The following is a 24,364-nucleotide window of genomic DNA, read 5'->3' as shown; positions in this document are numbered from 1 at the left end:
AAGTGTGTTATCGGTATATAGTGGAGTTTAGGAACTAAAGTGATATTCAAGAGGCCACTTCGTCATTGCTGAGTCAGGATCACGGGACATCTACAAAACATCAAAGTATGCAAATGATGCAAATCTTGAAATGAAGCTCGGATTCTTCCCAAAACCAAAACCAAAACCAAAACCAAACCCCAGTTAAAGAACCAAATCAAATGAGAACTTCAGAAATGTCAAAGAAAAGAAAAAAAAAAAAAAAAAAAGAGGCACGAGACAAAAATCAGAAAGCCGCCCAATTCCAAATCCAAATCCAAATCACACAAAGAAAAACAAAACAAGAAAAAAACACACAAGTACTCAGGACGAGTCAGTAGAGACGGTACTAATTGTACTCGACAACTAACCGCCGGAACGTCCTCTCCCCATCTTTATCCTTCTCATAAACTGTCTGCACCGTCTCAGTCCGCTGCATTCCGCCCCCATCAGTCTTCACCTCTTTAGGCGTCCCAGATGCAGCATTCTGCATCTGTTCACGCGCTCTAGCAGCCACCGCCCCGCTACTAGGGAAGTTTCCACCCAGCGATAATGGCTTTAAGACATCCATGGCCGAAGCAGGGGGGCGAGTCAGAGTTCGCCTTTTCCATGTCGGAGAGTGCGGACCACACGGAATGGGTGGGATATCCCTGCGGACGAAATGTGGCCACCACGAGGATCAAGCAGAGAAGGGCAATGCCGGCCCACCACCAGGATGGAATGAAGGTGCAATTGGCTTTGAGTAGAGTTGCTGCTGTGTGCATTGCTTTTGGGTGGATTTTCCACCCGGGCTTTGGTGGGCTATCACTCTATAGTGATGCCTTTTGGGTGGTAATGTGTAGATGAGGTAGTATATGTATATAGGTGTCCCAGTATAGGTGATTGGAAGTAGTATGTCGTCCGGGATGCTGGTACCGTGTGAAGAGTTAAGAGTACATTACAGGGGGGATCTAGGCGTAATATAAGAAGTTTCTTGTAGGTGGCCTTGGAGATCTGGTCAACCATGATCGACGGCAACAAAGACAGTGTCCCATGGCGGGGCTCTATATTTTATTTTTATTATTTGCCATGAGGCGCCGGATGTATGTACGGCTTGCTTGCAGTGATACAGTGGTTCGCATATCAGATTTGCGTTTGGATTTACATTTTGAATTTGTTGAGCTCAAATTTAAATTTGTTCTCAGTCCTCTGTCCTTTGCCTTTTGTTCTGATCGATCACAAAGTCAAAGTCAAGTGCTACGAATCCTCGGACCGGTGATGCTCTTGTACTCCGCAAGAACGAGACTAAGAAGGAAAAAAAATTACAAAACCAGAAAAAGGAAACACATGCAGCTCATTCATCTTTCCACATTCCCGATAAACAGGAAATGAAGTGGATAAAATAGTCAGAAAAAATAAAAAGCCCCAAGGCGAACCACAATTAGACCACACTAAATCAGTGTCCAGCTAGGCACGAGCCAGCCACTTCAGCTGCCGCCTCCAGGCGCCACTGAGATCCGATCTACTGTCCGGAACGCTTCCAAGGTCTTCCACCAGTACCAGGCTGATCGTATCTTCTAATAGACGAGGCGTGTCCCTGGTCACTGGCTCGATCGCGATCGTTTTCGTTCAGCTGCTGGATTTAGGGCCTCGCGCTAACCTTGCCCAGTGGACGAATCAGCGTCGTGCATGCCGCGGTCGGCTATCGTGCTTTCTTTTGACTTTTTGCCCCATCCCCGCGAGGGATCGGCACCTAGAGAGGGGCATACAAGGAATTACAAATGAGTTGTGGAAGCCACAATATAGAATAGATATGGAATACGAATCTCGGAAGAGGAAGATGGATCTGAAATAGCTATGTATAATGTATAATTGAACTAGAGTTTAGCTGTGACACCCTTCAGCTCCGCCTGCGCTTGCTCGCGTAGTACTGTCCGCAGGATCTTCCCCGATGGGTTCTTGGGGATCGTCTCGAGGAAGATCACGCCGCCAGTGATCCGCTTGGTTGCCGAGACCTTCCCGTCCATGAAACGAGTAATCTCTTCGCTGGTAGCTGATTGTCCCGCATTCAACACGACGTATGCCCGTGGACGTTCGTCATGGTGACTATATCGTCAGCAAGAATATTTCATCTCATGAACCACAAAAAAAAAAATATCAAAATATGAAAAAGCATAGAGCCCTGAACAAATGGTATGACTCACATTGTCACACCGATCACCGCAACATCAGCGATGGCCGGATGTTCCAACAGCAGCGCTTCCAGTTCGGCGGGAGCCACCTGGTTGCCCTTGACTTTGATCAATTCCTGCACAATTTGTCAATCTCAGTCTAGATTCACCCCACTTGGTCGACTTACCTTCATCCGGTCCACTACATGGAACTTGCCCTGATCATCCACATACGCGATATCCCCCGTTCGCAACCAACCATCGTCCGTCTTGGTCTCCTTAGTCGCCGTCGGGTTCCGCCAGTAACCCTTCATGACATTCTGTCCGCGGACCCACAACTCACCACGCTGATTGCGAGCCACGATCTCGGTACCCTCATCCGCCATGATCTTCGCCTCGCAGTTGGCATTAGGTTCCCCGACAGATGCAGAGTCACTTTTTTCCGTGGGATCCCATCCGAGCATGGAACACGTAGCCCTAGACCTGTTAGTTTCCAAAGCAAAGAAAGTACCAAGTACCCCGGAGGATGAACCCGGGAGAAAGGAAACACAAAAAAACAAAAAACAAAAAAAAAAGAAACATACTCGGTCATCCCCCACCCCTGCTTAACATTGATAACCCCAGCAGGCCAAAGCTTCTCCACATCAGCACAAACCTCCCTCCCCAAAGGCGCCGCTCCACTAGACACGCTCTCCACACTACTCAGATCAAACTTCTTCACAACGGGATGCTTAGCCAACATGACCACGACCGGCGGCACCAGAATCAAATGCGTAATCCTGAAAGCCTGCGTATACTCCAACATCTTCACGAAATCGAATTTCGGCATAATATACACCGGTGTCCCGAAATGCAATGCACCCGCAATAAAGATCGTCTGCGCCATGGCATGATACATAGGCAAAAAGCACAACCAACGCATCCGAGCCTTCCGCACCTCATAATCCGGGTACAGCGTTAACATGTGCGTATACTGAAACATATTGGCCGTGTAATTCTTATGCGTGATCTCCACGCCTTTCGGACGCCCGGTCGTTCCGCTGGAGTAATTGAGGACTAGCGTCCTATCCGCAAGTTCGGGCGTCGAAAGTTCATCCCAGGTGAACTTTTCTCCTTCTTCTGCTGAGGCGAGGAGATCGCCCCAGTAGGGACATCCCTCCATTGCTCGACCGGTATTATCATATACCCCGCTGTCGAATACGTATACTTTCTCACGGGGTAAGCCGGCTAGGCGCGCCGCTTCGATACCTGTTTCCAGACTACCGGCTGCACAGAGGAGGTACTTTGCTCCGCTATCTTTTAGCTGGAAAGCGAGCTCACGGGCGACGTATGTGGGATTTGCGCCGGTGAAGATTCCGCCTGCCATTACTATACCCATGAAGACGACTGGGAAGAACAGGTCATTTCCAGAATATAGGAGGACACGGTCACCGGTCTGCAGACCGGATTTGACGAGTCCGGCTGCAAAGCGTTGACTCCATAGACGGTAGGTGTGGGGAGTTAGGTAGTGAGATTCTGGGCGGGCGGCTTCCAGGAAACACGGTTGGGTTTTGGATAGGGGTTCTGTTGGGGATTTAAGGAGGAGGGTTGCTAGATGGGCATTTGGAATGTCGATTGTCCAGCGGGATTTGTAGGGCATTTTGAATTTACTAGGGTTTAGGATGATGAAGATAGCAAGGGCATTGGTAGTAAGATTGTAGGGATGAGCTGGATAAAAGGATCATGATGGGATTATGGGATCATACGATTTCCCCGCTTATTGGATGTAGCCGTATTACTTCAGGTCCATGTTTCCTGTTTGGGGAGGAGCGCATCATTTCCCCGCATAAATCGGTTATGGATGCGGGGGATCCGAGGCTTGGAAATCACCTCGGGTGAACACACGGATAAATGCATTGGTGCCATTGTTCATAATTTTATGAATTGAGCTTCCATTTGGTCTATATTTATGGGGCTTAGACCCTGTTGCTACCATAATCGTCTGCTGTCGTGAATGGATTGATGGTGCTTATGTCTCTTGAAGTATAAATGATCCCATAATCTTAAAATGAATCTTTACGACCTCGGCCCATCTTCGAGTCGCCTTAGCCCTCAGGGCAAACATCGCACTTCATAGATTGACTCTAGCTCACCCTAGAACATTGATTTTCCAACTACATTTCCATTTGCTACGAAGGTTGAACATTTTTGGTCTGGTCTTTACATCTACGGTTATAAATAGAGCGGTGTAAGCTTTCTTGGGGCATCCCGAGTGATTGATAAGACTAATCTTGGAAAGTGGTCTGGATGATATCAGCTGAACTCATGTCCTTTAGACTGGAATCTAGCTACCGAATGATAAAAAATCTCGGGCACGACGCATACAATGCAGAAATGATCTTAATTCAACCCACAACTCACATTCCCCAACCCAGCCCAAATACAAGACAAAAAAAGATGAAAAGGCTATAAAAACGACATGTATCATGAATCCTCCTCATCCGCCAGACAAGTCAACGCCGCATTCAACTCGGCCAAAACCTTCTCCTCCAACCGGGTTGTACAGCCCGAATCCGCAGAAACAGGCTTCTGCCGCGACCACTCCGCCTCCTTCTCATTCGTAGCGACAATACGGGATCGCAGGGACTGTCGACGGCTAAGCAGGGACTCGATGTCCTCTTTGACCTGGGCGTGGTCCCAATTCAGCGCCTGGATTGACTGGGGGTCTAAGCCGGCGCTGGGGCCTGCCTCGCGGAACTGGGCGAGGATGAAGGAGATGAGGGATAGCGAGGATGCCTCGGATGCCATGCTTAGAGTGATCCATTCTGATGAGGGTTTTGAGGTGGTGCCGACGTGGGGAGCTGAGAAGACTTCGGCTGCACGGGCGAGCTGTCCTTCGAACTGATTGAGGAATGCGGCTACTTCAGGTGCCGCACGAACAACATTAAAGAGGAGATTCAGACACAGGGGGAGGAAGCCGGTGGTCCAGATTGTGTACATGCGGGGTACGGGGTCGAAGGGTCCGAATCCCTTAGGTTGGCGGAGAATGTTTGTTAGACGACAAGTCGACAATTTCATTAGGACGGCCTCCACAGCAATGTGCTCGGCCAGCATGGGGATGGTCGACATTTTGACAAGCATGGACAAACTCAACTCGCCGTAGACTGGGTCTCCAGCCACAGTGAGCTGGTCAGCCCAAGAGAACAGCGTAGTCGCATGTCGAGCGGTATCATTGTCCTCAATGTGGTATGTAATATGCTCGAAGAGTCGATCGGCATCCTTGACGCTCAGAGCACTTTGCAGAATGGCAATCAGAATGGCGAAATCCTTGGGCGTACACTTTTCGGGTTCTTCGTGTAGATAAGTCGTGAGTGACCTGAAGCCTTGAGCGACGATGGTCTTCACAATTTCAACGACAACGGTAAGGTCCGAAGAGACGGCGACCTTGCTCTGTGCCGCAGGAGCAGTGCGAGAGGGACTCTTCAAATGGAACTGAAGGGCCAGGAATAGCACATTGAGAAGGCAGCGGTAGTACTCGGTATCGTCGTTGATCAGGGCTTCTTCATAGGTTGAGTGCCTAGCAAGCAAAGCCTTCCAAGTCACCTCAAGCATGGCGAATACCTCAGATCCTCGGGCTTCCACTTGCACCAATCGCTGGAGGAGAGCCTGAGCAAAGTCGACGCGTGTTTGTTGTATCCGATCAAAGATGGACTCTGGCGGGACGCCACGACTGTTTGCTTCAAGACAATGTTGTGCTACTAAGGCCATTGACTTCTGGATTTCACGGTCCGGAAGGAAGTCCGCGCAATGTTCAATGGCAAAGAACTTCCAGCTGTTGAGGAGGCTGACTTGCGCTTCAACAAGCGACAAGTTAATATTAGCTCGCTCAAATTCCTCCGAGAACCCTTGACCCCGTGTTCCAGCCCAAGCAAAGTCGTAGGACAATAACTTTTGCCCCATATCCAGATCGTAATAATAATCACGACCCAGTGTACGAGCCTCCAACGGTGTTCGCTTGAAATCAATGATTTTACAGCCCTGGTACCGAGCCTCAAAGTTCTTCTTCAAGTTCGCATGCAAGGAAGCATTGTAGGCCGCGACATCCACCGCATCTTTAGCATACCACTGCACCAGCGGAATGAGGGTTTTGACAAAGGTCCGGTCGTTTGATTCCTTCGCCGAGTGCAAGTACACAGCGCAAATGTCGGCGACAACAGCCGCAATTCGCGTTACGAAGATTTGATCCTTCACTGGCAAAGATGAGATCTTCAGTTTCGAGACGTGGTTCACGATGCTTGTGAGGAATTGGGAATGGGTTTTTAACTGTGGGGTGGCCCATGGCCAGTGTTCCTGAGCACGAGAGACAAATTCGAGCAATTCCAAAGCCACCTCAGGCTCCTCCTGATCAATCTGGGCAAGCTTATCGAGGGCCATCTGCAGGAACGGTACGCCCCTCATACTGGGATCTCCAGCCTTATCGGACTTTTTCAGCGTTTGCCGGGGAGACGCGCCAGTAAGAATAAAAACAGCTAGCCACTGCTGACGCTTGCTGACGAAAGTTGACAGCAATCGCCAAACTGACAGCAACAGAGTCTTGTCACCCAGCGGTTTGTCGAGCTGTGAGAGCACATCAAGGAACAAGCACGATGATTCCGCTCCCAAATGACCAACAAGAGATGGAGGTTCACTCTCGGAGTTCGAGGCGGCACTCGATATGAGAATATCAAGAAGCTTCACAACCGGTAGCCTGTATGTGTCATGGGACGCGTAAAGCTTCACCAGAACAGGCGAAGCCTTGAAAAGCTGCTCTTCCAAAAGCGATCCAGGCAGTTCTGCCAGTCGAGATGCCTGTACGAGCTTCACACACAGGCCCAGAATAGAGGTAACCTGACTTTCAACCATTGCGAGATGGCGGAAATGAAGGGTAGATGGTGTTTGGAGGCCCTCTGAGACTAAACGAAGGAGTGGGTTGAAAGGCAGGTCAGCGGTGGACCGAGGTCGCAACATATCCAGTATGTAGGTCGCAGAGGACGAAAAGACACCAGTGATTTTGGAGTCCAGCTTGGCATTGTCATTGATCCCATAGGCGTAATACAGGATTCGATCAAAAGTAGCAGCCAACGCTGCGTTCACCTGGAGTCGCTGTTCTGAGAAATTGAATCGCCAGTTTCCGTTGCCATTGAAAATATCCACCATTGTACGAGTGAAATTCAGCAGAATGGTTCTCATCACATGGGAGGGGATACTGGCACTCCAGTCGGTAGCAATTGTTGATTTGCCCAAGACGCTACCGGGGCTTTTTCTTAAGACTGCCCGAGACCCGGCATCTTCGACTGTGGCCTTGAAAAGGTCCACACAGCTAAGGAGGAATGGGTATTCACCGGAAGGGATTTCGGTTGCTGAAATGATCGCTGTAATCATTCCCCCCTTGCCATCAGACCCAACAAGGCTGCTGCGGCTGAAGAACGGCCATACACGGCACGGAAGGACCTTGACAATTTGTTGAATAAATTGTAGACAAGCCATAATCAATTCCAATGAATTTGCAGCACTTTGTGACCCAGCGCTCTGCAGGTTTCGCTCGAATATGTCAAAAATAACAGTGATGATATCACCCTGTCGAGAGAGTCCATCACTGGCCATCTCGAGGATTCTTTTGGCGTTGGTACCCGGAGCGTTATTTGGGCGAAGGTCTTTGGCACTAGCCACAAGATCTGCCAGCAGACTAATGATCTCTGTGCTGGATTCGATATCCCCGGAATATCCACCACTCTCACTCCATTCTTCGAGCCAGCTTCCCAAAAAGCTCAAGCACGAGTACTGGTGTTGCCACATGATGACCGCTGGCTTGTTTTCGGAAATCACTTGACCGACTGTGGCTGTTGGAATTTCAGATGATCCTCTCACAATCAAGGCACTGCTTGCTTCGATCCCTGGAAGGCGGTTGCGCGTGGGAGTTTCGAACATGGGTAAAGCACAATTAAGCGACACGAAGTTGGCGTTTTCATCTTCTCTGATAGTCTCGTATCCCTGGAACTCTTGAGGAACCATCTGAGTGAAGGTATCCATACCATCCAGTTCCTCAAAAATTAAAGGCAAACCGTCTTCGTTTACCGCATGCTCACCCACCAGAGCGCGACAGAGCTTCAGAAACGGAATGATCTCATAGGGGAATCTAGACCGCGCGAGACGGAAAACATTATCCATCAAGGCACTGTCTTGGATGAAGACGGACTTAGGATCATTTGCAACCCCGAGCGAGTCTGCTGATTTCAGCCAAGTGCCAGAGGAAGTGTTGGTAAGAATTGCCAGCACCGACTCTACAAGCTCTGGAGAATAGTCCCAAAAGACCACAGCGACTTTGAGGAGATCTAGTAATGCCAGACGCACCCACTGATATGTCAGAATATCGTCGATGGCCGAAAGCGACCCGACTTTCTGAGACAAAGTGATCATTGTTGTCAAAGCCAAATCTTTGACATCGTGAGATGTCAAGATCGAAATTGTGTCATCCACAGAGTGTTGTGGTGTCCGAGCGCAGTCAAGGAGTTCTTCATAAAGGGATGGCTCTGATCCCCGAGAGAAGCGTCTATTTTGGTTATTTGATTGAAACGAGTCCACGGCATTATGAAGTTGTTCCATCTCCCGGGTTTCTTTGTCGCTCAAAGCCAATTCCTGAATGGCATGTAAGATTATGCCCCATGAGAATGCCGCAGGTCTCACCGTGGCCAGATCATTGTGGCAGGCAAGCAGGAAAATTTCGTTGATCTCAGAAACCTTTTCTTTGGAAAGGAAATAAGCAGTTTGTCCCGACGGGAATGTCTGAGGCTGCGCTCTGTTGGTGATCGAGGAAAAAGCAAGAGGAAGTTTTAAGAACGCCAAGGTCGTCAGAGAGACGAAAGCTTGAATTGGAAACATGACTTCCACAGGATCTTGACAGGGCACACCCAAGCCTTCGAGGAATTGATACTCGGCCATCAATTTGAGCCAGGACAGAAGGAGATCGCCAGACGGAACTTCAGCAGATGCATGAAGCTGATGGAACATAATTTGAAGGATGTGGCCAATTTCCTCCGCCATTAAGCTCCTCCAGAGAATCTCTGCCTCTTCACTGCTCTCATCTGTGTTCAACCAACCGCCACTCCCCGACAAATCAGTCAGGCGACTGCGGATGGCGGCCATGCATTCTTCTAGGAATTTACTTAAGGAACTCCCTGTGGATTTTTCTTTGAAGAGAGAGGCTCCCAATTTGCACAAAGCAAGCTTTCTCTCAGTGGAAGGGGTGGCAATGGTCTTGCTGGGGGCGTTGTGCAAGGACATAGCGAGTAGCTTGCGGTACGTTTTGACGACGTGGCTTCGTTCTGAGAGGTAGGTGTAGCGCAATCGCAAGCGTCGGTTTACCTCTGAATCGAATGACGCGCTATTGTTGTCACCTGCCACCTGTCTGAGGATGTTTGCCAGGTTTGGACCAGCTACAGAGGCGCTAAGCTTGTCGGCCCCTGCTGCACTCTGTACACTGGTCACTTCTTCACTGGAGAAATTCGCGGTAAGGCGTGTTGCGGGCCGATTTTGCCATTCAAGCACAGTAATTCGCAGAGCAGTGATCTCGTCAAGTTGCGCCTTTTGGCTGAGCCATTGCGCGTCCGCTTTGATCTCATTCAGATCGAAGGAGCTCTTAGAATTGGTTTCCACATGAATTGCAGCAGTCTTTGATTCGAATTCCGATTTTGACTTGGCGGAAGGGCGAGCGAAGGAGTTCAGGCTCTGCGACAGTAATTGGATACTTTCAGGATGTGAAAGAAAAGCCTCGATATGGCCGCCATCGTCGGCATGGCCTTCGGGGTCATTGGTATAGAGGAAAGCTCTTCTCCAGGACCTATGAACAATTGAAAATTAGCAATTTGTCTAAATTTGCTCATATAGGGTCAAGCATACAAAAGTTGAGCGTCCCCGGCGAAGCACTTGTCCAGGGACGGAAAATAGGCCTCCGGGACGGGAGCCATTTGGCCAGGCAATTAGATCATCATAGGATTGCACAAGACAAAAAGTATGCCCTAGGATGAGGGTTCAAGAGGTTGAGAGAAGAACCGGAAATATGTTTGGGCGAAAAAAAAGCTTTGAAAGGTAGATCAGAGCTCGGGAGCTTTTAACAAATTATTCAGACTCAAAAGGCGCGCCTGCGGTCAACAATCCACCATTGCCTATCCGGGACTAGTGTTAGGCGGTGAGCTGTGATTCACTTTTGTGTCACATCGCATAGACTACCTCTTACTCATAATCTACAATCAACAAGCCTAGTCTTTGGTTTGGTGAAAGAGGTTCGTGGAATTTGTTGTCTACATTCTGGAATTGACCTGGTACTCACATTTTGTTTTTCCTCCAGAATCCAAGCCACCATGGCGGACATTGTTATCCATTCCCCCCACCATCCCACCAGAGCGGCCCGCCTGGACACTGCTTCCAATGTCATCTTGATTGACAATTATGATTCATTCACCTGGAACGTTTACCAGTATCTTGTCCTTGAGGGTGCCACAGTCACAGTTATTCGCAATGACGAGATTACGGTAGAGGAGCTGGCCGCTAAGAACCCCACGCAATTGGTTGTCAGTCCCGGTCCTGGTCACCCCGAAACCGATGCTGGGATCAGCAATGATGCCATTCAATACTTCAAGGGCAAGATCCCAATCTTTGGTGTCTGCATGGGTCAACAATGCATTATCAATTCCTTCGGTGGCAAGGTGGATGTCACAGGAGAGATTTTGCACGGCAAGACCTCGGTCCTGAAGCACGATGGAAAGGGCGTCTACCAAGGACTCCCTACTGCTTTCTCAATTACCCGATACCATTCCCTTGCGGGTACAAACTCCACTGTTCCGGATGCCTTAGAAGTAACATCGTGGGCAGAACTCGAGAACGGTACCGGTACCGTCATCATGGGAGTGCGCCACAAGGAGTTCACAGTGGAAGGAGTGCAGTTTCACCCTGAGAGTATCCTGACTGAATATGGCCGGGCCATGTTCGGAAACTTCCTTAGGCTCACTGCAGGCACCTGGAATGGCACTAAGCAAGGCGCAGCCCCCATTAAGCCTGCTGCCCCGGTTGATAAGAAGGTGTCAATTTTGGAGAAGATCTACGCCCACCGCCGAAATGCTGTTGCTGAGCAGAAGAAGATCCCCGCTTTGAGGCCAGAGGCTCTTCAGGCTGCCTATGATTTGAACATTGCCCCTCCTCAGATCTCATTTCCTGACCGCTTAAGGCAGTCCGACTACCCTCTGTCATTGATGGCGGAGATCAAGCGTGCCTCCCCCTCAAAGGGTATTATCTCAGCCGATGTATGCGCACCTGCTCAGGCTCGCGAATATGCCAAAGCTGGTGCTAGCGTCATCTCGGTTCTGACAGAGCCTGAGTGGTTTAAGGGTACTATTGATGACCTGCGGGCTGTGCGCCAAAGTCTGGAGGGTCTTACCAACCGACCAGCTATCCTGCGAAAGGAATTTGTTTTTGACGAATACCAAATCCTGGAGGCTCGCCTGGCTGGTGCTGATACCGTCCTGCTGATTGTGAAGATGCTCAGCGTAGAGCTTCTTACAAGGCTGTTCCATTACTCTAAAAGCCTCGGGATGGAGCCTTTAGTTGAGGTCAACACCCCGGAGGAGATGAAGATTGCGGTCGATCTGGGATCCGAGGTTATCGGAGTCAACAACAGAGATTTGACAAGCTTTGAGGTTGACCTTGCCACCACTAGCCGTCTTATGGACCAAGTCCCAGAGACTACCATCGTCTGCGCTTTGAGTGGAATCACGGGCCCTAAGGATGTTCAGGCTTACAAGAAGGACGGTGTCAAGGCTATTCTGGTAGGAGAGGCCTTGATGCGGGCAGCGGACACCTCTGCCTTTGTTGCGCAGCTTTTGGGAGCGCCCTCTGTCCATGCTTCATCGTCAAGCTCTCCCCTAGTCAAGATCTGTGGTACCAGATCCGCAGAAGCAGCACAGGCTGCCATTCAGGCCGGTGCTGATTTAATTGGCATCATTCAAGTTCCTGGTCGATCAAGGACGGTTTCAGATGATGTCGCCCTCAGCATCTCTCAGGTGGTCAAGTCGACACCACGACCCAACATTCAATCATCCGACGCTTCTCAACAATTATCTAAGGCAACTGCCTCGGAGTGGTTTGACCACTCTGCCGCTGTCCTGCGGCATCCCTCCCGGGCATTGCTTGTGGGTGTTTTCATGAATCAGCCACTGTCATATGTCCTTGCTCAACAACAAAAGTTGGGCCTTGATGTCGTGCAGCTCCACGGTTCTGAACCATTGGAATGGGCTAGTTTGATCCCTGTGCCAGTCATCCGCAAATTTGCCCCAGGAGACATTGGCATTGCTCGCCGTGCTTACCATACTCTTCCTTTACTCGATTCTGGGTCAGGAGGCTCTGGACAGCTTCTGGAAGAAGCTAATGTCCAGAAGTCCCTTGATAGCGATGAAGGTCTGCGGGTTATTCTCGCCGGTGGATTGACCGCAGAAAACGTTGTTGACGTTGTCAAGAAGCTTGGCAAATCAGGATCAAAGGTGGTAGGCTTGGATACCAGTTCCGGGGTGGAGACAAACGGGGCTCAGGATTTGGACAAAATTCGTGCATTTGTTACGGCTGCCAAGAGTGTTAGCCAGTAAGTAACTCGGCGACTTTCGTGATTATTCTTTAGTAGATATTCGGCTTTTAGTAGATATTTCGGGTTTTCGGGATGACCTCTTTTCTCACCCTTCTCATTTCACCTTGCATGATTATGTTTTTAGCAATATGACCTTGGAAATGAAATCTTTACTTCTTTCGTCTCTTTCTTCCACTTACGTCTGATACAACCAACGCAACCTACTTGAGCTCAAGGATTGTCCACCCTCCTCCAATTCTTCCACCTCATCCCAACCCATCCCAACCCTCCACCTCGCTCCACTCTTCTAGCTCGCAAGTGGAATAAAAGTCCACAGCTCCACCATCGAACTAGGTCAGAAAGCTCTTTGATCCTACTATCACCTCTTGTCCTAACCCATATAGTTGAGCCCTTTAGATTTCTTACCTCACATACCTTGAGGCGCCATTGCTCGGCTTCACATCCAACATTCTCTCAAGGTTTACTTTTCCCTCGGAGCTGTTTCTCACCAGCGTGCAAAATGCCAAATACCTTTGCTAAGGTCGTTGCGTCTACCGCCGGCAAGTTTGAGGATGCGGGCAAAATTCCTGAATGGATACGCAAACATGGCGGTACATTCTCTAGGAAAGTTGACTCGCAGACAACCCACCTTATTGTGACAGCAGAAGCGTACAAGAAGAATGTCGAAGCAGGTATGACATTCTTTCATTTACTCATTATTGTGAAAATTTTCGCTATTTGAATTAAACTAATCCGATTTACTCTCATTTCTAGTTCAAACTGCCAAGGATCTCGGGACAGTTCACATCGTGGAATCCGACTGGCTTTATGACTCGCTTCAGCAAAAAAAGCCTCGTCCCAGAGATCCCAAATCATATCTCTGGGCAAGGATTCTAGAAGCAGAGCTGAAGCCACGGAAAAAGCAGAAAGTGGCTGCCACCCCAAAGTCTCCACGCCAACCGCCAATGAATAAGAATACAACTAGCCTTCTTGCGGCTGTACCTGATCCTTTCGTCCAAGAAAAGGTGACAAAAAGGAAGCCTGTCCGCGCTTCCAAGAAAACCGATGCTCTATGTACGTATCTAATTGATCCGTCAAATTTTTACTGGGGACTTACTGACTGATACATAGCAAAAGACAAGATTTATATCGACGAAAGCACAAACCAGGCTTGGGACGCCACGCTGACACGGACATTGCAATCCCTGAAACGCGAAAAATTTCGACTAGCGGTAAGTGTGCTACGACTTGTTAGCTAGTTATGCCACTCACAATTACCAGATTTTTCAATCAAACGAGACGCCACCCACCTTCTCGGCCTATGTCAAGTACAGCCGCATTGGAACGTCGAATATCTCTATTCTAGCCCCTCCCCAGAGCTGCTTCACCCTCGCCAAGGCAGGCTTCGAGAGCTTCTTCTTGCTTCAGACAGGAGTAGAATGGCGGGAAAGAATGAACCTAACACTCCGGTTCCCTAAAAAGGACAACAAAGGGGATGTCTTGCCATCCCATGAAGGATGGTATACATTCGAAGCCGAAAGCATCATGACTGCATACATGAAGGGGCCTTCCAAGCCCTGCGCTACCCCAGAGGAAACCCATGCTACTGCTAATGTCAATGATTCAACGAAGTCCGATGGATTCACATTTGTTGACAAGGAAGACTATATCGCCGCTGGTCTGGATAGCGGCAACGAAGGTGATGTTGAGTCTTTGAAGAGCGTTAGCACTCTGTCTGCGCTTCAGGATGTGCCAGGTGAACAAATTGACAATTACGATGTTGAAAACATCAAAAAGGACGCTCTGGCTCTTCTTGAGTCCGTGACAGACGATGAAGTCGGTTATGGGCACGGTTTGTCCAAGAAAAGAAAAGCGTTGTCTATGCTTGATCCCGCGCCAAGAGCACAGACTGATGATGATGCTGAGTCCTCCAACAGTAGCATACCGGATCTATGCAACTTTCCACCAAGTGAACCAGATGATTACATTGATGGAGATGTGGAGTCTTTAAACAGCAGCAGTACGGCCCTGGGTTCTTTCTCAGGTGAAAAAGGCGAGAATGTCGCTTCGGATGAGGTGAATATTTATTACGATTTTGAGGTTGAAAGACTGAAATGTCCAGCGGATGATGAGGATGATCAGAGACCTTGAATCCATTATTAAAGCGTCGCAAGGGCTAGTTGATTTAAGAACGGGAAGACTGAAAATGATGGTTATGAAAACGAAAACCAAAGAAATCGGGATTGAATACATCGGGATATGCAGGTCTACGTGGAGTCTGCATGCATTTCGGGGAATCTGTTGCTTCGCATTTTTTATTTGCATTTTTGCATTTGAAGTTTGATTGACAGGGTATTGAATATTTCGAGAGAGGCCGTAATGTGGATGTGCATTCTTTACCCCCCAATGAGCATCTTAACACGTATGAAACATTCTGAAAAACGCCGTAGCTTCTATTAAATAGCACATTGATTATTAATTTACAACCTATTTGTGTGCGTACTATCGAATACCTACAAGTAACCCGAGGTAGCTACCCTTTTCGACTTTTATGTCCTTTATACATAGTTACTGTTTCATGATTGAGAGCCCATATAATTTGAAGGGTATTAACATAGCAGCAAAAATGATACATGAGATGGCGGTGCATGCCTTTTAGTTGACCGTAAAACACCAATGCGCCCATCGACTAACCAAAGTCTAGTAAAACGAAGTCCGTATACCACAAATTTTTCCGACACCATGATGCAAAGTACCCATTTAAAGGTAATCCTTCTTTCGGCTAGTTCTTGTGTATTGAGTAAGAGCCCACTCAACATCACCACTGTTGCCCTTCTCAAGGGTACCACCACGAATCTCGAAGCAGCGCATGGTCATCCGCGGACCAACCTCGGCAAGCTCTACATCCCGGTAACCGGTCTTCACGAAGACGTGATGCCGTACCTCGATGCTGTCCTCCTTGTTGACAAAGCTAACAACGCGGTTTCCGACCTTTCCAGGCTCGCGGGGAGGGAATAAGTGCTTGAGAATTTGCACAACACGGAGACCCAGCTTGGACTTGAAGCCCTCGAAAATCAGATGAGGGTAGCTCTCAGAGACGGTGCCGCGGGCAGAGTTCGGGATATCGGCTCGGAGAACAACGTTGTGCAAGGAGAAGCTGGCTGTAGGACCGTGAGGGAGATGGGAAATGGTGAGGGCGGTGGGGGTACCACGGTGCTCGTGCAGCAGGATCATGTCTGTCAGAGCCGCAGAGGTTGCGCTGGAGACGAGGTCGGGCAGAACGAGGTTACCACGGTTGAGACGGATGGCGGTGGGCAGGAGCAAGCGAATTTCTTTGGCAAAGGCGCCGAGACGAGCAGAGGGTGAGCGAGAGGTGGTGACCAGTGGGCGAGGATCAATGACGCCGGAGGTTAGAGCATATTCGTCGTCGATATCCACGCCATCCTCTTTTGACTCATCGAATTTGAAATCCTCACGGAGGGTCTTGTCATTGGCGATTGAGGGGTCCAAAGGCTTTCCAGATGCCAGGGAGGCCTTGAGCTGGGCTCGTTTTTCGGCGATAGAAGCATCGCGGAGGAGCAAGGCCCTCCGATAGAGGTAATCGCGGCGCTCACGGGCTTGACGGCGCTAAGAAAATGGTTAGCATGTTTTGCGTAATTGGACCATCTCTCAGAAATCACGTACCAGCATTTTGCGAATGTGTGGAAGAGGCTTGAATGTCCTTTTCTAGTTGAGGGAGGCGGGCAACTTTTTTTTTCTAAACTCCGGGGCTGCACCTTTGGTTCCCTTCCGCCACCGTAGTGGGATCCCACTGATAGAGAATCCGGATCGCAGATTGCGGAGAGGCTTTTCGTCTATCCTTACCTCTTCCACTCTCTTTGGTCGGTCGTCTTTGTGACAGAGAGAGCTGGGCTTGTAAGCGGATATCTTTGCTCTCCGTTAATGCCTCAGCTTACCTTTCTCTTGCATAGATCTTCCCCGTTCGTTTGCCCCTCAGGCACACATTCAGACGGGCACTTGACAACCGCCCTGGATGACCGATTGTCCTCTACGCTCCTTTGATTCACGTCTCGAAAATTCCTTCCGCTATTCAGACCTGACGTGCTACTTCAAGATACTCTCACATTGATTTTGCCTTTTGATTGAACTCTACAAGCCGTTATCCTCGGCCGCTTTCAGGAACTCGCATAATGGAGAACTATCCTCCGGGACTGGCTGATGATGCTTCGGTGGTGGGGCTGGATGATCATACGACAGATGCGCTAGGCCGCGCTAGACCGCGCCGACATGATGACGAAGATGATGGGTCCGATATCCTCGAAGATGATGACTTGGAAAGCCAGGTCGGTGGCCCTACCAACGGAAATCGAAAGGGCCAGGGACACGCGGAGGAAGAAAAAGAGCTTCCTGCTCATGCCTGTGCTTACTGTGGTATTCATAACCCTAGCAGCGTGGTAAAGTGTCTTTCCTGCAATAAATGGTTCTGCAGTGCTCGTGGTAATACTTCTTCCTCGCATATCGTCAATCACCTTGTCAGAGCTCGTCACAAGGAGGTCCAGCTACACCCAGCCTCGTCTCTCGGTGATACTATTTTGGAGTGCTACAACTGCGGTACAAAGAATGTTTTCTTGCTCGGCTTTATTCCCGCGAAATCCGATACCGTTGTCGTCCTTTTGTGCCGACAGCCATGTGCGGCCATGCCATCTTCCAAGGATATGAACTGGGATACCTCTCGCTGGCAACCACTTATTGAGGACCGCTCGTTTCTGCCTTGGCTTGTGGGTGTTCCCACTGACCAGGAGCAGCTCCGTGCTCGCCACCTCAGCCCTCAGTTGATCGCCAAGCTGGAGGAGATGTGGAAAGAGAACTCCCAGGCAACTTTGGAGGACCTGGAGAAATCTACCGCTGTGGACGACGAACCCGCCCCTGTTCTTTTGCGCTACGATGATGCATACCAGTACCAGAATATCTTTGGTCCACTTGTGAAGATCGAGGCCGACTACGACCGGAAACTCAAGGAGTCGCAGTCGCAGGATGGCCTCATCGTGCGTTGGGATCTGGGTCTTAACAACAAGCACCTTGCAAGCTTTGTCCTGCCTAAGCTTGAACTTGGCGATGTCAAGCTAGCCGTTGGCGACGAGATGCGATTGAAATACACGGGTGAACTTCGGTCCAAGTGGGAGGGAGTTGGCTATGTCATCAAGATCCCGAACAACCAGTCTGACGAGGTGACGATTGAATTGCGTTCCAAGGGCGATCATAAATCTGTGCCGACAGAGTGCACCCACAACTTCACTGCGGACTACGTTTGGAAATCGACATCCTTCGATCGTATGCAACTTGCCATGAAGACCTTTGCCGTGGATGAAATGAGTGTTTCTGGCTACATTTTTCACCGCCTCCTTGGTCATGAGGTCGCAGCCGCTCCCATGAAGACGCAGATTCCCAAGAAGTTTAGTGTTCCTGGACTGCCTGATCTGAACGGTAGTCAGATCAATGCCGTGAAGAGCGTGCTACAAAGACCCCTGAGTCTGATCCAGGGTCCCCCGGGAACGGGTAAGACTGTGACCTCGGCCACGATTATCTACCATCTTGCCAAGCTCAATGGTGGCCAGGTCCTGGTTTGTGCTCCATCTAACGTTGCGGTTGACCAGCTTTGTGAGCGCATCCACCGGACTGGCCTTAAGACTGTCCGAGTGACCGCTAAGTCTCGAGAGGATGTGGAGTCCCCCGTTGGATTCCTTTCTTTGCACGAGCAAGTGCGCATGAACGACAGTAACATCGAACTGGTCAAGCTCAACCAGCTGAAGGCAGAACTTGGCGAACTGTCCAGTCAAGATGAAAAGCGTTTGAAACAGCTGACACGAGCGGCTGAGCGCGAGATCCTGGGCAACGCCGATGTCATCTGCTGTACTTGTGTTGGTGCTGGTGATCCGCGTCTCGCCAAGTTCAAGTTCCGCACAGTCCTCATTGACGAGTCCACTCAATCTGCCGAGCCGGAGTGCATGATTCCCTTGGTTCTCGGTTGCAAACAGGTCGTTCTGGTTGGTGACCACCAGCAGCTTGGACCTGTCATCATGAACAAGAAGGCCGCCAAGGCTGGTCTGAACCAGTCTCTTTTCGAACGATTGGTCATCCTGGGCTGTTCGCCAATTCGTCTTAACGTACAGTACCGTATGCACCCTTGTCTTTCTGAATTCCCGTCGAACATGTTCTATGAGGGATCGTTGCAGAATGGTATCACTATTGCAGACCGTCTTCGCCGCGACGTGGACTTCCCATGGCCCATGATCGACGACCCCATGATGTTCTGGTCCAACCTGGGTAATGAGGAAATCTCGGCCTCTGGTACCTCGTACCTGAACCGCACCGAGGCCACCAACGTAGAGAAGATCGTCACTCGCTTCTTCAAAGCGGGCGTGCAGCCCGGAGGCATCGGTATCATTACGCCTTACGAGGGCCAGCGAAGCTACATTGTTAGCTCTATGCAGGCCAATGGGACTTTCAAAAAGGAGCACTACAAGGAAATCGAAGTGGCATCCGTGGATGCTTTCCAGGGTCGTGAAAAGGACTACATCATCCTCTCTTGTGTTCGTTCCAATGACCACCAGGGTATTGGTTTCTTGAGTGACCCACGTCGTCTCAACGTCGCTCTTACTCGAGCTCGATACGGTCTTGTCATTCTCGGTAACCCGAAGGTACTTTCGAAGCACCCTCTGTGGAACTGCCTCCTCCAGCACTTCAAAGAAAAGCATTGTCTTGTGGAGGGGCCTTTGTCCAACTTGCAGGAGTCTTTGATCCAGTTCAGTCGCCCCAAGCAGGCTTACCGCGGCCCTCAGCGTTTCCAGATGTCGTTCAACCAGGCGGCTAATGCCAACAATGGCTCTGTAAACGGCCGCAATGGTCACCGCAACGACTATGACTCGGGCTCTGTCGTAGGCTACATCCCTGATGACGTTTCTTCGGTCCACTCCTCTGCTCTTGGTGGGGGAGTCGGCATTCCTTCTGGATACCCGTCTATGTTCCAAAACTTCCAGGACACCTGGCCCTCTATTCCTGGCGGTCGTCGTGCTAACGGTACTCGGGCTAAGGGCGCGCCAAGCGTTGCTGGAGAGTCCGTTGCCGCTACTGAGTCCGATGTTACTGGAAGCATCATTGATGGCCGAAGTGCCGACCAAGGTGGTGTGAGTCTCGCCGGTCTGAGCATCAACGACATGAGCAAGCAGACCAGTCTCAGCCAGTCCGATCGCCTCAAGCGCTACGTGGAGTCTGGTGGCCGTGAGCCCTACCGTACTGGCGTTCCTGACAGCGGCAGCATCTTTGGAGGAAGCTCCGCTAGCATTCGTGTGACCCGTGGTGTCCCAGGTCAGCACTTGCAGGACGATGATGACGCCCGCAGTGTCTCCACTGCGTTCGCTAGCCAGGTCGGCGGCAACTACGATTGATCAGAGGGCACCACAGCTACTGCATGTCAGAGTTAGCCTCCAACAGGCCAGCCCTCTCTCTCTCTCGTACATCCCCGGGGAAGCAGATTTTCGCACGAAATGTCAGGGTTTCTTCCAACAGAGTCTGTCCGTCCGTTTCTTCCAAGCCGATCGGAACATTTCATTGCCGAGGTTAAGGTCAGTCTCTACTCTTCGGGCACTTCGGTCTCACCGAACCTGTCGATGTCGACTCCTTCGGTCTTGATGGACCGATTCCCTTTGGGCTCAGATAGGATGTTTGTCCCTCGTGACGTTCTTACCCCTGCACAGTTACCACTGGACTGAAACAACTCAGCGATGCTCCCCAGGCATCATTCGCCCAGGTTCTATCCTGCACGGGCAATCGCCGGTTGTTATTTTTCTCCCCCAACTGAGCTGGTAAGGATTCTCGGGCAGCTTTGAGAGTTTACCCTATCCTTTTGGGCTCGATTCTTCTTAGCAATTTTGTCTTAGATCTTCTAGCTCTTATCTTATTGCTTGAGCAATCGAGACCATACATGTTTTTGTCTTGTTTCCTTCATACCGTAGCTCCTATTTCTGATTTAAATTGAACGCAGTGGCAATATCACAGGTACTTTATCCGATGCTGGGTAGCTTCCGACTGCCGAGTACCAACCTACTAGGCACTAATTACCTACTAGATACCAAGCACGGAGTACACATCTCTAACACCACAGGCTACGTGTCGAGAAGGGACTGCATCGAACGCCATACATTTGATAGGTTGGGTACGAAGCACCAATGACGTCCTCTTGCAGGGGTCTTGCCCCTTGCATATCGGACACTCCGGTCGATCTTCTGCAGCAGTTCCGTCTAGCCGCTCACCGCATCTTCAGCAATTAACTTGCGTGTGTACCTTAATGACGTCGTCGTTCGTTACATAAGCTTTCGACTTTCGATCCAGATCCACTTTAATCTCGGATCGCGAACACCCGTTCGCGGATAGACGACTCTCTTCTCCAGACCACATGCCAATGCAGCATGTACTCAAAGACATAAAAATTGAAATGAAGTTAATTACGCTATACGGACTAGTCGGTACTGTGGCCTGCGAATTCACATGCATTAAGCCTGTCAACCCGATCCATGCTGGTCCGCCTGGTTTATGCTGTCAACAGCTGAATAATTATCCTATTTTGTCGTTTGTGTATGCAGGGAATGAGTGTATGATCTCCGCTTGGATCTTGCTGCTTGATGTTCTCTGGGGCTTTTTATTCGAGCTAATGTTTGATCAAGGTACACATGCGAATCTTTTGAGTACGGCTGAAGATGGAGAGACGACTTATAGCTCGTGCGATGCAGACCAGCATGCTGCATGCTGCGACCCCGTAAGTCTAGATGTCACTTTCCGAGACAAGAAAGGATTAAGCTGAGAACTGCTTTAGGTCTTGACGGAGCTGGAAAAAACAAGTAACATTGCTTGCGTACTGCCGGAGTAACATGAGATTCCTTAATATGTTGATATAACAACATTCTTAAATGTCATATAAAATGTGCTAGAATCAGAACTTTCGGTTTCTCATTCCTCCTGAATGTTTCAGAGATACGTGGATCACAGGATTGAGGTCAGACCTGTCATTCAATACGGTCTAAGCCTGATAAATATGGCTAATCTGATCTCTAAGCCATCTTCTCATCCTTGTGTGTGACATGTGTCATCATATCCATAGTTTGCCGGGAATCACTATATCTTTCACCCACTCGGTCCTACTCCAAGCGTCCCAGAGCGTAACAACGCCGACTCAATTCGACCAGTCAGGCCTGGGGCCCCGCAGTCTTGCCCGGATTTTTCTGTCCAAGAGAGAGCTGCGCCATGACTCCGGCAATACACGGCGCTCATTTTGTCTGCACGTCTCTTGACATGCACTCGATTCTTGGCTTTCAAGTCACTTCCTCCCCGCACCACCTTTCTCATCCTCTGTCTACACATCCCTAGACATGTACTCAATTCTTGACTATCGCCTCACGTTTACCATTCAATACTCTTCTCATGCGTCAGGCTTCCTCCCAACACCATAGGGCAAACGAGAGGTCAACACTGCGCATGGCTCTCTTCTTGCTCATCCTTCGCATGTCTTATCAAGCTTAATACTCGTCAAGGTATTAACTCTACATCTCCACTGTTCTGAGACCCCTACGCTAACTTTAGTCACTAGAAACATTAAGTGGGTATTGGTATCGCAGAGAGCCATGCTGATGCCGTACTGCGCCTGCGGTCGAACGACAACAAGAATCATATTCCTGTTAGGAATAAAGGTTTTTCTACGACTAAGGCAGCATCACCTTTTACGACCCTATTACCAAAACTGCAGAGTTCACTTCAGGCCGTTGTGAATTATTAGATGCCTGCCACCAAAGTGGGGCTTAGTGGACGGGAAGGTATCACCTTTCCTGTATATCTACGCATCCAATATCTTCATCGTGCATCCGTTGTCCGAGAGTGATTGATTAATGGAGCTTGGAGAGTGCAGAAAAAGCCATGGGTTCCAACAGCGAGCGATTGGGCCAATGACTTTACCTTAGCCATCGACCGGCGAATTGAGAATAAGAATGGCATGATCGACGCACTCGCAAAGAGCGCTCTCGACAAGCGATGGTTGGAGAATGAGTCCAGGAATTTCTTGGCCTAAGTCCATTCACGTTCAGTTGCACTTGATCAGGTAGCAATCAACCATCCTTTTCGCTCTTTGGAAGCCATGCGCACATATCAGGTATGGGGCGGGAATCGGCTGGCCAATAGCGTTCAGCTATTCAATGAGCCCGAGGACACTCACCCGGGGAGGATCCTTGGAGCTTCGTGGACGGTCGTATAAGCCTTTACTTCCTGACTTCGATGGTTCTTTGATATCCTGAAGAAACACTTGGGAAACTTCAGGACGAACGCTGAAGAGCCCAAAAAGCCTTCAAGATATCTACATTCTCGACGAGCACAGGCTCTGCATCCGAGTACTCTAAAGACGAGAATTCATGACGGTCTCGCTGCGCAGCTATTCTTCTTAATCTGCGACAAGCCGGGATAGGCAGAACAGGATATTCATCTACGAGTCCCCAATTGAGTCTCAATTTGTGTTCCCTGGATATGTCTTTTCCATGACTACTCGGTTAATCATATTCAAAGAAGGCATGTCAGGCTAGAGAGTTGTGAATTGAAACTGGCAGTTGGAGGTCTTGGTTCAAGAATTTAAGACCGGTGATTTGCACCATCTCAACACAAATGGACAGGCAAAGGTGAACTTACTCGAAATCAGACTTCAAATTGAAATCTGTATTTGGTCTGGTTCAATCAAGCGATGGTGACGCAAGGATTTGCCTGTAAAAATCTACAGGGGTCTAAGCCTGAACTTACATCGAGAAATTGCATGCTAAGAATGGCAGACTGCTTCCATCCCAAGGCGCTTAGACCACGAACTTAGGAGAGCGAAAGTGACCCTAGTGGGCAGCTCAGGATTCGTTCTTGGTCCAAAGGCATCTGGAGTCTTTTGTCGAAGACTGAAAGACAGGGTCATAAGATGTTCATGGGGGAAACAGCCTAGGGAATAGGCAATACTATAGCCCCAAGGCACAAAATAGATCCATTGCTACATCCGAACAAGCACAAGTTAGGATTCTATTTTTCCATTTTGTTATCCTTGGTTAGTTATGCAAGGTAGTTACAGGTAAGTACCTGACACACCTGGGCTACCGCACACAAGGAATATTTATACATTTGGTCAGTATAGACTAAAAATTGGCTGTTTGCACTCAGCTAAGACATACATGGAAAGAGAGACATTTCAAAATAAGACAATGACTCAGACTGGTAGATTTTATGTTTACATAGAAATTTGCAACTAGGATTCGAGGACCTGAGAAATTGACGATAGTCACTTTATCGTGTTTTCGTAACTAGTGGGTTGGCACTTCGCTGCCAGTACCGCTATCTTGCACCTACCGTTAGTAATGATCATCAATATTTGGCACTTGTTCAACAGTCATCCCCTGCCCAGTAGCTAAAGACACAAGTGATGGCAGACCATATTTTTCGCGTGTCTGTCTGACCACATTTCCTGGCGTTCGAAATATCTGGCACGAAAGCTTTGTCGGCT

The 24,364-nt window shown here is 49.4% G+C and overlaps 7 protein-coding genes across 7 annotated transcripts; 3 read left to right on the top strand and 4 right to left on the bottom strand.

The window, feature by feature from the left end:
* Positions 1 to 367: 367 nt before the first annotated feature.
* N7484_002207 (uncharacterized protein) lies at positions 368 to 589 on the bottom strand (the record flags this gene model as incomplete). The annotated part of the gene is made up of 1 exon (XM_057112627.1): positions 368 to 589. One exon carries the CDS (start codon positions 587 to 589, stop codon positions 368 to 370), a length of 222 nt encoding a protein of 73 aa, XP_056977364.1.
* A 1,285-nt stretch (positions 590 to 1,874) lies between these two features.
* Positions 1,875 to 3,807, bottom strand: N7484_002206 (acyl--CoA ligase; the record flags this gene model as incomplete). Its single annotated transcript, XM_057112626.1, has 4 exons — positions 1,875 to 2,103; positions 2,202 to 2,305; positions 2,357 to 2,645; positions 2,753 to 3,807. The coding sequence occupies 4 exons, from the start codon at positions 3,805 to 3,807 to the stop codon at positions 1,875 to 1,877; spliced, it is 1,677 nt and encodes a 558-aa protein (XP_056977363.1).
* Positions 3,808 to 4,631: 824 nt separating this feature from the next.
* On the bottom strand, positions 4,632 to 10,150 carry N7484_002205 (nucleoporin; the record flags this gene model as incomplete). The annotated part of the gene is made up of 2 exons (XM_057112625.1): positions 4,632 to 10,023; positions 10,083 to 10,150. The coding sequence occupies 2 exons, from the start codon at positions 10,148 to 10,150 to the stop codon at positions 4,632 to 4,634; spliced, it is 5,460 nt and encodes a 1,819-aa protein (XP_056977362.1).
* A 393-nt stretch (positions 10,151 to 10,543) lies between these two features.
* N7484_002204 (bifunctional anthranilate synthase/indole-3-glycerol-phosphate synthase) lies at positions 10,544 to 12,817 on the top strand (the record flags this gene model as incomplete). The annotated part of the gene is made up of 1 exon (XM_057112624.1): positions 10,544 to 12,817. One exon carries the CDS (start codon positions 10,544 to 10,546, stop codon positions 12,815 to 12,817), a length of 2,274 nt encoding a protein of 757 aa, XP_056977361.1.
* A 498-nt stretch (positions 12,818 to 13,315) lies between these two features.
* Positions 13,316 to 14,946, top strand: N7484_002203 (BRCT domain protein; the record flags this gene model as incomplete). The annotated part of the gene is made up of 4 exons (XM_057112623.1): positions 13,316 to 13,487; positions 13,570 to 13,869; positions 13,927 to 14,027; positions 14,077 to 14,946. The coding sequence occupies 4 exons, from the start codon at positions 13,316 to 13,318 to the stop codon at positions 14,944 to 14,946; spliced, it is 1,443 nt and encodes a 480-aa protein (XP_056977360.1).
* Positions 14,947 to 15,555: 609 nt separating this feature from the next.
* On the bottom strand, positions 15,556 to 16,485 carry N7484_002202 (snoRNA-binding rRNA-processing protein IMP4; the record flags this gene model as incomplete). The annotated part of the gene is made up of 2 exons (XM_057112622.1): positions 15,556 to 16,422; positions 16,480 to 16,485. The coding sequence occupies 2 exons, from the start codon at positions 16,483 to 16,485 to the stop codon at positions 15,556 to 15,558; spliced, it is 873 nt and encodes a 290-aa protein (XP_056977359.1).
* A 500-nt stretch (positions 16,486 to 16,985) lies between these two features.
* On the top strand, positions 16,986 to 20,240 carry N7484_002201 (putative regulator of nonsense transcripts; the record flags this gene model as incomplete). Its single annotated transcript, XM_057112621.1, has 1 exon — positions 16,986 to 20,240. One exon carries the CDS (start codon positions 16,986 to 16,988, stop codon positions 20,238 to 20,240), a length of 3,255 nt encoding a protein of 1,084 aa, XP_056977358.1.
* Between the last annotated feature and the right edge of the window lie 4,124 nt (positions 20,241 to 24,364).

The sequence above is a fragment of the Penicillium longicatenatum genome, assembly GCF_028827895.1.
Source record: "Penicillium longicatenatum strain IBT 33135 chromosome Unknown contig_1_segment0_segment0, whole genome shotgun sequence".
NCBI classification, from domain to species: Eukaryota; Fungi; Ascomycota; class Eurotiomycetes; order Eurotiales; family Aspergillaceae; genus Penicillium; species Penicillium longicatenatum.
The sequence above is the reverse complement of the archived record's forward strand: the minus strand, read 5'-3'. Positions and strand labels throughout refer to the sequence as shown.